The 18,586-nt window shown below is 41.2% G+C and overlaps 1 protein-coding gene across 1 annotated transcript in view; it reads left to right on the top strand.

Moving 5' to 3' along the window:
- The first annotated feature begins 1,103 nt into the window (after nucleotides 1-1,103).
- The window catches only part of LOC126210499 (E3 ubiquitin-protein ligase UHRF1-like), a 162,485-nt gene continuing 145,002 nt past the window's right edge, over nucleotides 1,104-18,586 (top strand). The window contains exons 1-2 of the mRNA XM_049939743.1: nucleotides 1,104-1,278; nucleotides 1,381-1,512. Coding sequence (XP_049795700.1) covers nucleotides 1,132-1,278; nucleotides 1,381-1,512 — 279 coding nt within the window. The 5' untranslated portion in view covers nucleotides 1,104-1,131. The remainder of the gene's footprint in view (nucleotides 1,279-1,380; nucleotides 1,513-18,586) is intronic.

Raw genomic sequence — 18,586 nt, 5'->3', positions numbered from 1 at the left:
AAATGAAATATATATCAAAAAGATGGAGAGCTATTGCAAGATTGATACTGTAGCCATTTTGACAATAAGTGAGGTTAGACAGCTTCAGAGTTTCAATAATCTTACTTCTCTGTATTTCGTTTTACAGAAGAAGTTTACAGAGGTCTATTTTTAGGTTAAGAAATGTCCCTGTGATTAAAATTTCTTAAAAAGTACTTAATGTAGTAATTTATGAGAAATTTATTCCAGAAATCACATACAAAACTTCCTTCAACTGTCTGAACACACAACAAATGAAATACACTACAAATCAGAGTTGCCAAGAATGTAGAAGCAAGATATGACACAAGTATTTCAAGTAACCCCATTATTTCAAGTGACACCATTTGACGATATATGATTCAAGCTTTTGGGGACGGCGTTTGGATTTTAACTTGTGGGAGTAGCTATGTAGCAGGTAGGTGAGAATTTTTAGGTTTGGGCATTATTTATGAAGGTGATGTTGCTTCAGGAGAAAATAAGTATGCACCTTTGGCATTTGCAATTAGTCCCTGCGTCTACCCGCTTATATGCGGGCAGCCGTAATACACTTCTTGATTCCTACCATACAAGAAACCGCGAAGGATAGAAAACTGTGAAGAAATAAATATACGCTTCACATCTGTTTGCATCATTATTTCAACAACGTTTTAGTTATCGCAATATTTTCACAGAATACCACAACATAGCATCGGAAATACTACTTCCTAAAACAAAAATTTATGTTAACTAAAGCATTAATAATAGCGCTGTTGACACAAATGATCACCACTTTAAAGACTAAAGACGAAGTGTTGTTCGGCTTGGCTACTTTACTTTACAAACAATGCGATATACAAAATTATTGGTTATGAAATCAAGTACGTTTCTCTTTCTCAAGAAAAAACTCTGAAATATAATCTAATAACTGTCATGCTCCACTCATAATCCGGTACCAACTACATGCACCTCTTGCGTGTGCAATGAAAATAAATAAATATGAGGGCAGGTTTCTTAAATCCATAAACGTACACAAACGTTGGCAGTACTGTTGTAGTCACCATGTAGTTTCTACCTTTTTTTTGTGCTACTTGAGAACAATTGACGTCTAGCTTGTAAACATAATTTTATACGATGTTTGTGAAAGTTAGAGGACCTGGTAAACGAGTCGAAACTGTAACAACCACTTTGTCGATGCAGATAAAAGAATTGAAAGAAAAACTTGCCAATATTTTCTCTGTGGATCCAGAAGATCAACGACTGACACATAGACGGAAACAGGTACAATGTAATTCTTTTGTGTGTGTGCGTATATACGTGTTCTCGTTTGACAGGTGTGTGGTTTTTTTTCTAGTTAAAATAACATACCATTGTCCATTCCAGTTAGAAGACCAATATCAATTATTCGATTATGGTGTGAAAATTGGTGACCTGGTGTTGTTAACTGTAAACCGAATAGTAATTCAGAAAGAAGCTGTGACAGAAACCAAAGAACCTCTCAGTATAGAGAAACGTGTAAGTATAGCTTTTAACAGAACGTTGCTTTCGCTTTATTTCATTTGGCAGCGGCAGTTGCGAAACAGCAAGAGAAATCATAAGCGTTAAAATAAGCCTTCACAGGAAGTAAACCCCCCCCCCCCCCCCCCACCCCCGCCAGTAGCAATTGTTATTTTTCGCTGCCATTACCCTATATTTTGTGCACTGTATATTCAAAAAACTGCAGAAAGATATAAATGTTATTGTATGGAACAGTGATATGGTATAAGTACGGTTGACTGTTCTTGTATTATTAACTATTTGAACAAAAGCATGGACATTTGCTGCTGAGGATCGAAATGTTGAAGATGTTTGGTTGGATTTCATTTTTGTATCTAGTTTATTGATGGGCTATAAGCACTGTTGTAGCCTATGTTTTTAAAGTGTTAAGTTCTTTGTATTTTGTAGTTGGTTCAGCTAGAATTTTATATATACTAGACTTTGCTCAGACTTCACTGTTTTTCAATGGCATCAATGGTGATAATTTGTGGGAACATGAAAATAAGGAATTATTCAAACGTTACTGACTGTAATGCCCAATGTACCTTGGAGTGAGTGAATGTTGTTTGTCATGTTTCATAGGTTTTTACGTTTATCAGGACCTTTTTTTTAAGCACATGTTATAATTGTAAAATAATATAACAACAGTTGTGTTCATAGGCTAGGCATACAGCCAAAGGAAAGCATATAGTGACTTTCTGGTAAGCAAAATTCTTTTATTTAATTATGTACACACACATTTTTGTATAGCACAAAGCTGGCCAGAAGAAATTACATTCACATTGAGAAATTATGTATAGCACTGACATGTACTAACTACCACCTGTCAGTTTATGCTGGAAATAATTCTTTTTTGAATATTTTGCAGAAACGATTCTGTCAGTATGTATGTATATTCCCAGATGACACAGTATGTTTTGTGCAAATGAAATACATCTCTGTTGCTTACACGCCATGTTTTATGCAAAATAAATACATTTTTGTTGCTTATAAATCCTCTCCAATAGTGACTGTATGGGAGTAGTTAGTTGCTAGGTGGTTTCTATAGCTTAGCGATGGATATGCAGACAGACCACACAGGCAACCTCTGGATTGACTTGAGACGATGTAAGAATTTTACCTCGAGAGACAGAATCATTGCTATACTTGCCTGTATCTGCATTGCACAACATGAGATATTCTTCAATTACGATTGTGTTCTCTTAATTTCCCACATTGGAGATGACAGTATTGTGGCTAGATATGGAAGTGTGTTAGCTGAAATGCACTTAGAGTGCCAGCAACTCTTGTGTAACATGTTGAATCGGGTGATAGTATAGGTAACCGACTAGAACCACTGGTGCTAGTGATTTCTTTCAACAGATGATACAAATTGATTACATTTGTTTTTAATATGAGGAGCAGCAGAGTAGCTTTTACTGACCTGGCTGTTATGAATTTTGAAGTTGGTTACCGATTTTCATGTTTATTTGATGAAGGCGAAAGCAGGATGTGCTGAGAGACTGATCTGTATTGACGCTCAAGGCCTAGGTGAGGCTGGAATGTGAAAATTTGCATTAGAGTTGGTGAAGGCAATGAATCTGAACATGACAATAAGAGTGCCTGAATAGATTGCTGTGTAGAGTAGTCTGAGATATATGTTTGACTTCGAAATTACCTACTTGAATGCCTTATTTCCGATTTTGTTGAAAATTGTGACTCTGGGATTAAATTCTAACATGAAAGAACAAAATATATCTACACTTACATGACTGTTCTGTATGTCACCTGAAGTTTTTAGCAGAGGGTTCAGTAAGGACCTTCTTGATATTCCTATACCATCCAACTCTTAGTCTGCAGGAAAAATGAATGCTTAAGTATTTCTGTCCTACTCCTGATTTTTCTTATCTTATTATGATTATCATTTCTTCCTATGTAGCTGGGAATCAGAAAAATATCTTTGCATTTGCAGGTGATTGAAATTTCATGAAAAGACCTTGCTGCAACAAAAAACACCTTTTTATTAGCGATAACCACCCCAGCTCACTTATTGTATCTATGACCCTCTCTCCTACTTCATAATAATACAAAAGGAGCAGCCCTTCTTTGAATTTTTACAATGCCCTCCAGCTAACTTGATTTAAGGACTGCAGAAACTTACAAACGAATGTTTTGATTCTCTACTGACTGCCTTGTTCAGTTCCCATTGTTCATCACACAAATTGTTATCAACATTGACATGAAACACAACAGCTGCCAACCCCGTAAATGCTCTTTCACCAATTGTGTCGCAAACGGTGGCAACTTCTGTAAGGCATAATGCAACCTTTCGAAACTCAGAGGCTACAACTTCTGCTTATCCGTGTGGTAGTTTTCTGATGGGTAGATACTGCCTTCAACAAGCAATGTGACAATATTGATGAACAATGACAATATTTCTTTCCTGCCCATAATAGTTTCTGAAATGTAGGTTGCAGTGACAGACTGATCTGTAGACTAGCCCGAGGACTAAGTTAGGTTGGAAGGGGACAGTTTGATTGTGAGTAGGTGAAACCAACAAATGTGAGTATGAAATTTCAGATGTGACAACTTACTGAAGTGTAGCATTGTCAGAGGTCTAGGTTAGATTGAAAGGTGACAGTTTGGTTGTGAGTTGGCATACCGGTATCGGATTCTGCTGTTAATTCTTCATTTCAGTGCTGCACATCAGAAAAAATTCCTTCAAAATCTCTATAGATGGGAATGGACTACATTTTGTTGTGAGATATATCATAGCTCTATATATTGTAGGAAGACCTTAGTTTTACACTCTTAATTGTGTGTCAAATGGTTGGTGACCAGTTTTAGTTATATGTAATAATCACCTTTAGATTGAGTGTCCGCCATTGTTGATTGTTGGGAATCTTGTTGTAAGTACCTTGTTTGGACCTGCAATATGAATTGATTGTAATAATGTATAATATATTTACCAAGGATGTGATGTATTAGACTTATTTCTTGCATAATTTTGGGCTGATTATTTTTACCAGAAGATTTTGACCAGTTGCCAGTGATGAGTGCTCAAATCTGAAGATCAGTCTTTCGTTTATGATATACAACTGTAAAAATAAGCATTTCTTATCATTTGTACAGAATGTCCAGTACCTGTACTGATATGACATGATTTTTTTTGCAGTAATATGTTGTGTAAAATGCTTTACTCACATTTGAGCGTTTTTACTTTCCATTAGTGCCATCCAATAAATCATTAGTTAAATGACTATAAGCACAACATGTGCATACGTAACTTAGAAATAGATAACCGTGATGTAACCAAGCAACTTAAGTGACTCAGTAAAGATAGATCTTCCGGTCCTGATTTTGTACCATTTGATTCCTTTCGGGGTATTCTTATGAAACAGTTCTATTTTTAGCAACCATGTGCGACCACTGGCTCAGTGAATGAGCTGTACCTAAAGACATAGGAATAAGCTGCTGAATTATTGACCCTCATCACTGACATTGATTTGTAGTAGGATTTTTGAACGTATACTGTATTCAAACATTACAACATACACCTCCCGCCCCCCCCCCCCACCAAAAAAAAAAAAAAAAAAAAAAATCTATTGACATAACCGGGATGGTTTTAGAAAATTTCATTCTTGTGAAACTCGGCAGGCTCTTTATTCACACAAATTAATGAGGGCTATCAACCGGGGATCTCAAGTTGATTCAATATTTCTATACTTGCAGAAGACTTTTCCTCAAAAGTGACTTCTAATGACTTCTAATTGTATTGCTTGCCTATGGGGTATCATCTCAGTTGTCGACTGTATTTGTCATTTCCTGTCATCTGGTGGGATGGATGTGATGAATGCAGGCCACAACAATGTATTGACTGTCATATATGCATTACAGTTAATGTTTACTCACTCTGTGCAATGTTAGCCATGTTATGTATTTTACATACGCCTTCATATCACGTAATACGATGATAAATGTTATTTCAATTATGATAATGTGTCATGAGGGTAGGTCGGGCATTTTGACATTTCATCTTGCGCTTGAGAAAGGCTATAAAGATGAAATCATGATTGCATGAAAGAAATGAATTTGAATTTACAGTCAAATGTCGAAAATTTATTTCAAAATGGAAGGTCACAGTTCGTAGTAATCAACAGGAAGTCATAGAGTGAAAAAATGATGATATCTGGGGGTTCACAAGGAAGTGTTACAGGTGCTCTGCTGTTCTTAATCTATGTCAAAGACTTAGGGGACGATCTGAGCGGTCCTCTTACATTGTTTTCAGATGATGCTGTCAAGTACAATCTACTAAAGTCATAAGAAGATCAAAAGAAATTGCAAAATGATATAAACGAAATATCTTTATGGTGTGAACATTGGCAGTTGACCTGGAAGTAATAAAAAGTGCCAGGTCCTACACGTGAGTACTAAACAGGACCCATTAAATTTCAGTTATATGAGAAATCACAAAAATTTAAAATTTGTTGATTGAATTAAATGTTTAGGGATTAAACTGATGAACAACTTAAATTAGCCAGAATGAGATTTTCACTCTGCAGCGGAGTGTGCGCTGATATGAAACTTCCTGGCAGATTAAAACTGTGTGCCGGGCCGAGACTCGAACTCGGGACCTTTGCCTTTTGCGGGCGAGTGCTCTACCAACTGAGCTACCCAAGCACGACTCACGCCCCGCCCCACCCTCACAGGAGACGAGATACTGGCAGAAGTAAAGCTGTGAGGGCAGAGCATGAGTCATGCTTGGGTAGTTCAGTTGGTAGAGCACTTGGCCGCGAAAGGCAAAGGTCCCGAGTTCGAGTCTCGGTCCGGCACACAGTTTTAATCTGCCAGGAAGTTTCAACTTAAATTAGAACGATCATGTAGATAAAGTGGGGAAGGTGAACCACTGACTGTGTTTTATTGGTAGAATGCTTAGAAAATGCAACAGATCAACTAAAGAGAGTGCCTTCACTGTGCTTGTCCATCTTTTGGAATATCGCTATGCCGTATGGGATCCTTACCAGACAGGAATGACACAGGGGGAAGTTAAAAAAAGGGCGCAATATTTTGTATGTTGCGAGATGGGAGGGAGTGCGTCACAGATGTGATAAGCGAGTTGGTGTGGCACTCAGTAAAACAATGGCATTTTTTGTTGTGGCAAGATTTTCAATCACAAGCATTATCCTCTGACTAGTATGTCAAAATATTTTATCGACTCCCACCTCCATAGGGCAAAATGACAGTTGTAATAAGAAAAATCAGAGCTTGCACAGAAGAATTTGTGTGTTCATTTTTCCCACGTGCTGTTAGAAAATGGAGTGGTCGAAAAACAATCTGGAAGTTGTTCGATGAATCTGCTGCCAAGCTGTTAAGTGTGGATTGTGGAGTAGTTGTGTAGATATAGATGTAGACACAATAGTTAGCATTCTGTGTGGATGCAGATACTTGTGGATATATCAGCAGTAGTAATTACTTTGCAGATAAAATCCAACACAGATGTGGATATCCATAGATATGTTTGTGAATATCTGCAGTGATAATTACTATGTGGTTTTTGGAATGGACAGTTTGTTGGTAAACATAGATGTGGTGTTATATATGCAGTGTCTAAACATGGTGACATGCTCTTCTTCCTGCTTTTCCACACCTTTACACATGAAGGTAAATCTTATTATCCGCTATAGTTTTGTTCCACAGAATATCCGTACATATAGAGTTCACGTCAATCAAGAGCAATTTTATATATAAAATATGCTCTTAGGTTCTTGTTTACTGACATATTAACTTTAAGATAGCACAGTTTCTAAGTATTTCTTGTCAAAAATAAACCTTGCTATCTTCCTGGAACATATTTTAAAGCAAAATATAGACACTTTAATAAATTTATCACTGAAACAAACAATAATACGCTCTTATCAGAACCCTTCATTACCCTAGGATTTTCACAGATCATAAAGGGTTTTAATTTGCCATACCCTGCAGCGTTTCCTTCAAAAAGATATGTGCATCTGTCCTTGGTAGTCTTAAACCCAAGTGCTGTGTTTTCTTCAATAGAGCAATAGAAATGAGCATGTGGCTAGGCATTGGATTCCAAAATAAGCCTCTTCTTCAATTCCTTGGCTCCAACTTCATTTGCCACAGCTGCCTCTCTTGTCATTTTAATGTTGTAGAAGTCAGAACTATGCATCAATCAATCAGTCCAATCCAACCTGAACTGGCCGAGAAAGGTGCTGGATTGTCTTTTTTCATCATATCTGCATATGAGCTCGTGGCTTTAGTTTGAATAGCAGCCCCAGAGAGAGGCATATGCTTTTGTTGTGGTGCTCAGTCCAATGGCTTACATTTTTTCCATTCTACTCACCGCCTCCGAGTGAGATTTGCTGTCTCTAGTCACACTTCATTTAGTTGAGATTGAGCATTTTTTCGAACTGATACCACATTATCGTGACTAGTTGTTACAGTGGAGTCACTAAGTCCTAAAGCATGCTGGAATGTGAATATGCTCATATTTTTCATACTGGTCCAGAAGTTCTATCTTCGTTTCTAATGAATAGGACCTTCGTACATGCTTTTTTTTCTCTTGGCAAGCACACTTTCTTTCCTTTTATGTGACATTTTAAGTATAGGCCCTGTCAAGTGCAACTTCACAGCACTACTGACCTGAACTAGTAATTTACATTTCATCAAACACGACAGAAGATGCGCATCAAGACGCGCTAATGCATTATTGCTTCCACATGTTGTTAACGGATTGCAGCACTGGACTTAAATCTAAAATCACATATATGCCAAAATGTGGTTGACAAATCCACACAATGCAGTCTGCCTGTACCTACTGTTTCTGTAGTATTAGTATCTCACATAATACTAGGTACAGAAAGCTGGCTGAAACCTGAAATTGATAACAGTAAGATTTTTGGGTAAAATTTAAGTGTACATCAAAGGGGTAGGCAAATGGGAAATGAGGTGGTGTTTTTGTCATAGTAGACAAGAAACTCGAATCCACAGTGATAGAAATTGAAGCTGCATGTCAGGCTGATTGGGCAAGGCTCAGTATCAGTGGTGGGCATAAAATAATAATTGGATCCTTCTGTCACCCATCAGGTTCATCTCCTGATGTAACTGAAATTTTTAAAGAAAACCTCAGTTCACTTGAATGTTAAGTTCCCCAATCATACTGTAATCATCGATGGAGACTTTCATCATCCAACAATTAGTTAGAAAAATTACAGTTTTGTTGGTGGTGGGCATCCTGTGAAACTTTACTAAATGCCTTCTCTGAAAACAACCTGGAACAGATAGTTGGGAACCTCACTCATAGTGCAAATATATTGGGTCTAAAAGCAGCATCCCTTTGAGGATGTCCAAATCGAAACTAGTATCAGTGACCACGAAGCGGTTGTGGGAACAATTACACTAGACTCTCGCTAATCCGGCCATTTCTTGCACGTACGGGTGCCGGATTAGCGGCAGTGCCGTATTATTCAGTGTGTCTTAAATTTAGTGTAAAATAGGTGTAATACTGATCCAGAGACACATTCATTTTTGTAGAAAACAAAGTTATTGAGAATGTTCTTATATGGTAATATCCCTCACTATGAAACATGCCCCAAATTTTATTTGTCACAATGAAGACACTCGACGGCAGTATGCTTTACCACACAATGACTTTACAAGCATTACATCAGTATTGGACATTGGTAATCGAGGAAGATGTCTGCAGCTTTAGCTCCAGCAGTGTGAGATTTCTTCATGGCCTCTCCTCCTGCGTCCCCTCCTTCATCACTTTCATCATAACTTTTCTGCACGCTTTTTATCTTTTTAGTTTTGTCGCAAATAGTTGCATCGCAACATTGTACCCAGCAACAGTGGCTTCCTGTGAAGAACCTCAGTTCACCTTATGTCTGATTTCGAGTTTCTATTTGACATCTAACATAAGGTGCTTTTTTTCAGAAGCTTTGAATGAACAGTAAAAAAGTGACAATTTCAAACATGTGTAGTATTGTTTAACATTGTATTTAATAATAATGTTGTTACACATTAGAACTCAGTATTGTATGCGTCATCATTTCTGCTTGAGCAACTAGAAGCTGGATGTGAGCCGGATTACTGAGAGGCTGGACTACTGAGGGCCGCATTAGCGAGAGTCTAGGTTATTACCAAAGTACAAAGGACAACTAAAACAAACTGAAACTATATATGTTCAGTAAATTAAATAAAAATATCAAAAGTGTCGTATCTCAATGAGGAACTTGAAACTATCAGCACAAGTCAGGAGCATTTTGAGCAACTTTGGCTCAACTTTAAAAGAGTAGTTGACTCTACTCTGGCTAGATATATACCCAGTAGAACAGTTCACAATGGAAGGGAACCTCCATGTTATACAGTCACTATAAAGAAACTTTTAAAGAAACAGACATTATTGTATAATATGTGTAAAACAAAGTGTTGAACTATAGATACAGAAATGCTGGATGAAACTTGTTTAGCTGTCAAGAGAGCAATGTGTGATGCCTTCAATGACCAGTCTAGCAGTAAATTGCCGAATGACATTTCACAATATCCAAAACAATTCTGGTCTGTGTAAAGGCTGTTAGTGGTACCAAATTTAGTGTCCAGTCCCTAACGAACGAGGCAGGAACTGAAATTGAGGGTAGCAAAGCAAGAAATGAGATGCTAAACTCTTGTTTTCAATCATTCCATTACAAAGGAAAACCCAGAAGAATTGCCCCAATTAAATCCTCATGACACTGAAATGATGACTGAAATAAGTATTAGTGTCATGGTGTTGAAAACAGCTGAAATCGTTAAAATAGAGTAAAGCTCCAGGCCTGAATAAAACCAACATACTTTCAGAAAAAAATGTGTTGCGTTATTTATTGAACATACCTCATAAGTATTGTAGTGTATATACTTCTGCAGGTACATTCTGCCTGATACATAGATACTGTCTACAAACTGCATTGTGAATAAACTTAGCAGTATAGAAGTGATAAATTAAAAATCATGTCTGATGCAGTAGTTTTACTGTGTGAAGAGCAAAAATGTAGCATGTTATAAACATTTTTCCTTTCATCAATTTGTGTGTGTGTGTGTGGGGGGGGGGGGGGGGGACTGACAATGACAAAAAGTTTTGAAAAGGTTTGAAATTATGTCTTAAATTTGTTGGGCATCAGTAAGTGCTCTCATTCTCAACTACAGCTGTTTACTTACTGCTGCTTAGGCCTAATTTTTCGAGTGTGCATATTTAGCGTTATACCACAGTTGTAATTGCATTTGCTATAACTGATTAAATATGTCCATTAGGGTGCTTTTGAAGCTCACCATTAAAAGTTTTTCTTTTATTTGCGTATTGTTCCAGTAATCGCGAAAAGTTCTTTTCTTTACATTTCGCGGCTTTGCCTTACTTTCAGAGTATACGTACTTAGCGTTATACCGCAATCTTAAGTGCATTTGCTATAGATTAACTGATTAAATACGTTCATTAATGTGCTCTTCAAGCTTGCCATTAAACGTTTTTCTTTTATTTTCATATTCTTCCAGTAATTGCAAAAAGTTCATTTTGGTTACATTCAGCTGTTTAGGCCTAGTTTTTGAACATGCTTATTTAGCATTATACCACAAATTTAAGTGCATTTGCTAATAGTTTACTTACATATTAGTTTCCAAAACATATTTAGTGTCCTTTTACATCCATATTTAATATATTACCGTTATCACTTAGTAAATCTCTTAACTAATTTCCAAACTACCATGGATACTAAATGTGTGAGCTGCAGTAGGAAAGTTAGTTCAGGGGTTTTGTGCACTTATTGTGACAGGTGGTTTCATTGGGGAAATTGTAGCGGCATGGGAATTGGGGAAGCAAACGAGACTCTTCCATTATTTTGCAGGGTTTGCTAAAGAGATAGGATTATAGCTGAACAAGAGGAGAAAATTAGAGCCCTCCAGGCTGATTTGGACAGTGTGTGGGAGGAACTGAAGAGGTTAAGGGGGGGAGGAGGGTAAACAGTGGTGGGAAGTGGTAGCTGGGAACAGGGGCCACAGAAAGAGAACAGTGTCTCACAGTTTCCCAATTGGCACAGCCAATAGATTTACCTTGCTACCACGGTTAAGTAAGAAAGAGGCTCCAGTAGAAGTAGATGATGTTAAGATGCAACAAAATCTCACTAGGAAACCAACTGTATCAAAAAGAGTAGAAAGTAAGAGGAAAACTCTGTTGCTAGGTAGCAGCCATGGAAGAGGTGTGGGCCAGATTTTGCAGGAAAAATTAGGTGACAGGTACCAGGTCACAAACTTTTTCAAGCCAAGTGCATGTCTTACCCGGGTGGTAGAGAATATAGGTTCCTTGTGCAAGGGTTTCTCAAAGCAGGATCATGTGATGACAGTGGGTGGCGTGGTAAACAGTATTGATAGGGATCAGGGCTGCAGTATTGAGTGTGACCTGGTGAAAATAGCCTCGGCAACGACCCATACCAATGTTGGGCTGGTGCCTGCTTTCGTGCGGCATGATCAGCCCCAGTTGAACCACTCTGTTAGGAGGGTAAATATGGAGTTGGATCAGTTGTGTAGGGCGGCTACTCTGTCAGACATTGGATCGGTTCCTTTCGAGGCTATTGATAGGGCGGATTTCACAAGGCATGGCCTAAACCTCAGTAGAAAAGGGAAGGGTAAACTGGCAGGGTTGTTAGCGAAATCCATAAGGGGGGACACTGTTACTCATGGATATACCTCTTTTTTAGACTAATATCAGTGTCCAATGAGAAGTTCAGGCAGGCAGGTGCTAAAGAGGTCCATATCTCACAGTAAAGTAAATAATAATGTTACCATATTTAACCAAAATATTTGTAGATTAAAGAAAAAGTAGATTCTCACAAAAGTAAAGTAAAAAATAATGTTACCATTTTTCACCAAAATATTCCGGGGTTGAAGAATAAGGTAGATGAGCTCCTGGTTTGTTTAGATGACATTGAATCTGATAATGTAATAGATATACTATGCCTGTCTGAGCATCACATTGTGTCTGATATGGAAAAGGTAAATATCAGTGGTTAGAAACTAGCTGCACGTATGTGTAGAGAGAATAGTGAGAGGAGGAGTTGCCATGTATGTCAAAAGTTATCACTGTGTAAAAAGCTTAGATGCAAAAAAGTTTTGTCTACAGCAACATATGTAAGCATGTGCCTGTCAACTTAAACTGAAGGAGGGCTCTTTGATAAATGTAACAGTATATAGGTCCCCTCGGGAAACTTTCATTTATTCCTGGAAAACTTGGATGCCTTGTTGTGCTATTTGTCAGATAGGGGAAAGCAAATTATTATTTGTGGGGACTTCATTGTTGATTCACTGAAAGAGTGTAATGGGAAGAATGACCTGCAAGTCTTGCTCGGTTCTTTCAATTTGACATCTGTCTTGATTTTCCTACTCGGGTAGTAAAGGACAGCAGCACATTGGTAGATAACACTTTTATAGACCAAGATAAGTTTTAAAACATAAATTCGTGTCCTGTTGAGGATGGCCTTCCTGATCATGGTACTCATCTAGTTACAGTATATGACATAGCTCCATTCAGTAATTCAAAACTACTCTCCAAAGTTGTGCTTTCAATTAATGACTCGACAATTAGAAATTTCAGGCAAAATCTTCAGCAGTTAGACTGGGATGAGGTGTACAAGGAACCCGATGCTAATTTAAAATATAACTTATTTCAAGATACACTTGTAAGAGAATTTGAAAACTGTTTCCCCAAGAAAGTAGTCGAATCTAATTATAAGAAACCATGCAAAAAACCTTGGCTTACTAAAGAAATAAAAATATCTTGTAACCACAAAAGGGAACTCTATCTAACAACAAGAAAGAGTAATGACCCAGAACCAGCCAAATATTATAAAAACTACTGTGCTACATAAAGAAAGGTTATTAAAAAGTCCAGAAGCACGTGAATCATGTCTGAGATTAATACCCCTGATAACAAAATCAAAACAATTTGGAATATTATTACAAGGGAGACAGGGCAACCAAGAGTACAGGATGACGGCATTACCATCAAAGCGAATGGAAACTTGACAGACAACAAAACGGAAGTCAAAAACATTTTGAATAATCCTCTTTTAAATGTTGTAGAGAAAATAGGATCTAAATATTCATTAGAAGATGCAAGACAGTTAATGGAAGACGCCTTACCCACACCATTTGATACAGTTGAAATTCCACCCACCTTTTCTTGTGAAATTAGGAAGATCATAAACTCTCTCAAGAATAAGAGCCCACATGGAATTGATGGCATTTCCAGCAGGATAATAAAAGCTTGTTCCCAAGAAATAAGTGGGATTCTTAGCCACATATGTAATAGCTCTCTGAAGCAGGGTATTTTCCCAGGTAGACTGAAGTATGCCATTGTTCAACCACTGCATAAAATAGGGGATATGTCTGATGTCAACAACTATAGTCCAATCTCTCTTCTGGCTGCCTTATCCAAAATTCTTGAAAAAGCTTCACACCTTTGTAAAAATAAAGTTTTAACAAAATGTCAGTTTGGTTTCCAGAAAGGTTTTTCAATGGAAAATGCTATATATATTTTCGCTAATGAAATATTAAATGCTCTGAGTAACTGGAAGTCACCTGTTGGCATTTTTTTGTGATCTCTCAAAAGCTTTTGATTGTGTAAATCATGGAATACTTCTAGATAAGCTCAAGTACTATGATATGAATGGGACAGTGGTCAAATGGTTTAAATCATACCAAACTGGAAGAGTGCAGAAAGTTCACATAATATGCAAAAAACTGGTGATTTCTCAATCTGGGGAACAATCAAGAATGGGGTGCCGCAGGGTTCGGTCTTGGGTCCTCTGCTGTTTTTAATATATATTAATGACTTGCCATTCTATGTTCACAAACATGCAAAGCTGGTACTTTTTGCCAATGATAAAAGTATAGCTATCACACCCAACAGATCCGGGGATTAGAATAGGCCCGAGGTATTCCTGCCTGTCGTAAGAGGCGACTAAAAGGAGACCATCCCCCTCACGGGGGTAGTTAGCGCCTGCGTCCGGAGACGGACGGTTTCCCGACCTATAATCGTGGTCTTTTTGGTTTTTCACTTCTCGTTTCTTCATTCCTTTTGTTGGTTCCTTTTTTTTTGCTCTTCTCCACTTCACTGTCTTCCTTACTCTTTCCCTTGACTTCTCCTTGCCTTCTCATTGCCTTCTTCTCCTTGCCTTCTCATTGCCTTTTTCTCCTTGCCTTCTCATTGCCTTTTTCTCCTTGCCTTCTCATTGCCTTTTTCTCCTTGCCTTCTCATTGCCTTTTTCTCCTTGCCTTCTCATTGCCTTTTTCTCCTTGCCTTCTCATTGCCTTCCTCTCCTTGCCTTCTCCTTGCCTCCTTCTCCTTGCTTTCTCATTGCCTTCTTCTCCTTGCCTTCTCTGGTCTCCGCCTCGGCGTTTGAGACAGACTGTCCTCTTTCTCCCTCTCTCTTCTTTTTCCTCTTCTTCCTTCCTCCCTGTGCGTGTCTGAAGGCCGACCCACGCGTTCGCACGCGTAGCCGGTGACGGGGTAACGCGTAAGTCCCCGCCCTGGGTAGACATGTAAGGCACGCGCGTACCCCCTGGTAAAGGCCAGGCCCGGGGAGGGGTGATTGCCTGAGCTGATACCTCCTGACCATGCCGATTGGTCCCTCCGTCTGTTTCTCGGGAGGTGTGACCTGAGGTGTAAACATTCACCTAAGGCGGGAGTGCCCTCTGAGAGGGTCCCCACAAGGAAGGAGCGCGCCATCGGAGACGCTGGCAATCATGGGGGATTCCTCCGCAATGGATTCTACTCCATCGCTTTCGACTTCGACCCACAAACGGAAACGTGACCAGCCAACAGTGACAAAAATACTACCGCCTGCCCCACAGTTCCTCGTCGTTTCTCGATCTGAGGAAGGAAAGGATTTTTCCTCTGTCAACCCTTTCGTTATCCAGAAGGGCGTCGATGCCATAGCTGGATCTGTCAAATCTTGTACCAGATTGCGTAACGGTACCCTATTACTCGAAACTGAGAGCGCCTTTCAGGCACAAAAACTGCTTCGGGCCACACTCCTTCACACATTCCCTGTCCGGGTGGAGGCTCACCGAACTTTGAATTCGTCTCGTGGTGTGGTCTATACTAGATCCCTCGACGGCTTGACTGACGAGGAGATTCAATCTTTCCTCGCTGAGCAGGGCGTGACGGCTGTCCATAGGGTCATGAAAAAGGTCAACAATGACCTTGTACCGACCCGGACACTTTTCTTAACCTTCGATAGTGTTAAGCTGCCATCGCGCATCAAGGCGGGCTACGAGGTCATTTCAGTTCGCCCCTATGTCCCGACACCTACGCGCTGCTACCAGTGTCAGCGTTTCAATCACACTCGACAGTCTTGTTCCAATGCGGCTAATTGTGTCACTTGTGGCAGGGATGCCCATGAGGGTGACTGTCCACCTCCGTCTCCTCGTTGTGTGAACTGTCAGGGTGACCATGCCGCATCCTCCCGCGACTGTCCTGTCTATAAGGAAGAACGCTGTATCCAGGAAATTCGAGTCAAAGAGAAAGTGTCCACCTCGGCTGCTCGCAAGCTATTGGCTAGTAGGAAGCCCACGCTGCTCCCAGCGGGGAAATACAGCACTGTACTCGCCTCTCCTCGGACTACCCGGGAGGTAGCAACCCAGACATGCGATCTGACCTTCAGCACCACGGTCGTCCGTTCGGCCAGTGCTAAGATCGCGCGGTCGACGTCTCCTCTTCCTCCCATCACCCCACAGACACCAGCCACTTCCTCAGCTTCTGCTCAGTCGAAGACCCCGAAGTCAGATGCACGGGCCTTCAAGAAGGAACCATCCCGTGCAGACTTCCTCCGTTCCTCGACCTCCCAGCCTTCGACCGGTACTTCCACCAAACGTCCTTCTAAAAAGGCGCATAGGAAGCACAGTTCTCCTTCTCCGCCGCGGCGCCTTTCTTCTCCTGCGCCACCCAGCGGTTGCCGCCCCAGGCCGTCATCCGTTTCGCCTGGCCGCACCGCTGGTAGCCGAACATCTGGCCGTTCACCGGCGGAGGACGCTCCCCCTCCCGGCCATCCTCCTGCGATGGCCGATGACCCTATAGACCCCATGGACGATGACTGTCTGCCTCCTGCTAGCGGCGGCAGTGCTCGCTCGAAGCCAGGCCCTAAGCGGCCTTCGAGGTGACCCCTTCTCTCATCTTCCTTTTCTTACGATGGCACTTATTAACTGGAATATTCGCAGCATTCGCTCCAACCGAGAGGACTTGAAGTTGCTGCTCCGCTCGCATCGTCCGCTCGTCGTAGCCCTCCAGGAAACGAAGCTACGCCCATGCGATCACATTGCCTTGGCACACTACACCTCTGTGCGTTTTGACCTACCCCCTGTGGTAGGTATCCCAGCTCATGGAGGGGTTATGTTGCTGGTCCGGGATGATATTTACTATGATCCCATCACGTTGCACACCGGCCTGCAGGCAGTAGCCATCCGCATTACTCTCCCCACTTTCACGTTTTCCTTTTGTACCGTTTACGCTCCATCGTCATCTGCCGTTACCAGGGCAGACATGACGCAACTTATTACTCAGCTACCTGCACCATTTTTGTTAACTGGAGACTTCAATGCCCACCATCCTCTTTGGGGCTCTCCAGCATCCTGCCCGAGGGGCTCCTTGTTAGCAGACCTTTTCAACCAGCTCAATCTTGTCTGCCTCAATACTGGCGCCCCTACTTTTCTTTCGGACACATCTCATACCTATTCCCATTTAGACCTCTCTATATGTACTCCCCAACTTGCACGCCGGTTTGAGTGGTATGCACTTGCTGATGCATATTCGAGCGACCACTTCCCGTGTGTTATCCATCTCCTGCAGCATACTCCCTCTCCGTGCTCCTCTCGTTGGACCATCTCCAAGGCAGACTGGGGGCTCTTCTCTTCCAGGGCGACCTTTCAGGATCAAACCTTCACAAGCTGCGATCGTCAGGTCGCACACCTCACGGAAGTCATTCTCGCTGCTGCTGAATATTCCATCCCTCACCCTACTTCTTCTCCACGTCGCGTACCGGTCCCCTGGTGGACCGCAGCATGTAGGGACGCTTTACGTGCTCGTCGACGTGCTTTACGCACCTTTAAACGCCACCCTACAGTGGCGAATTGCATTAATTATAAACGATTACGTGCTCAGTGTCGTCGTATTATTAAAGAAAGCAAGAAAGCCAGCTGGGCTGCTTTCACCAGCACCTTCAACAGTTCTACTCCTTCTTCTGTTGTCTGGGGTAGCCTGCGCCGGCTATCTGGCACTAAGGTCCACTCCCCAGTTTCTGGCTTGAAGGTCGCGAATGAAGTCCTTGTGGCCCCTGAGGCTGTCTCCAATGCCTTCGGCCGCTTTTTCGCCGAGGTTTCGAGCTCCGCTCGTTACCACCCTGCCTTCCTCCCCCGCAAACAGGCAGAGGAGGCGAGGCCACCTAACTTCCGCTCCTCGAATCGTGAAGGTTATAATGCCCCATTCACCATGCGGGAACTGGAAAACGCACTTGGACGATCACGGTCCTCCGCTCCAGGGCCTGATTCTATTCATATCCAGATGCTGAAGAACCTTTCTCCTGCGGGTAAAGGTTTTCTTCTTCGTACTTACAATCGCATCTGGATTGAGGGACATGTTCCCGCATGCTGGCGCGAGTCTATTGTTGTCCCGATTCCTAAGCCGGGGAAGGACAAGCACTTGCCTTCCAGTTATCGACCTATCTCGCTTACCAGCTGTGTCTGTAAAGTGATGGAGCGAATGGTTAACTCTCGATTGGTTTGGCTGCTCGAGTCTCGACGCCTACTTACCAATGTACAATGTGGATTTCGAAGGCGCCGCTCTGCTGTCGACCATCTGGTTACCTTGTCGACCTTCATCATGAATAACTTCTTGCGAAAGCGCCCGACCGCGGCTGTGTTCTTTGATTTGGAGAAGGCTTACGACACCTGTTGGAGGGCGGGCATTCTCCGCACCATGCATACGTGGGGCTTTCGCGGTCGCCTCCCTCTTTTTATTCGTTCCTTTTTAATGGAT

The sequence above is a fragment of the Schistocerca nitens genome, chromosome 10, assembly GCF_023898315.1.
Source record: "Schistocerca nitens isolate TAMUIC-IGC-003100 chromosome 10, iqSchNite1.1, whole genome shotgun sequence".
NCBI classification, from domain to species: Eukaryota; Metazoa; Arthropoda; class Insecta; order Orthoptera; family Acrididae; genus Schistocerca; species Schistocerca nitens.
The sequence above is the reverse complement of the archived record's forward strand: the minus strand, read 5'-3'. Positions and strand labels throughout refer to the sequence as shown.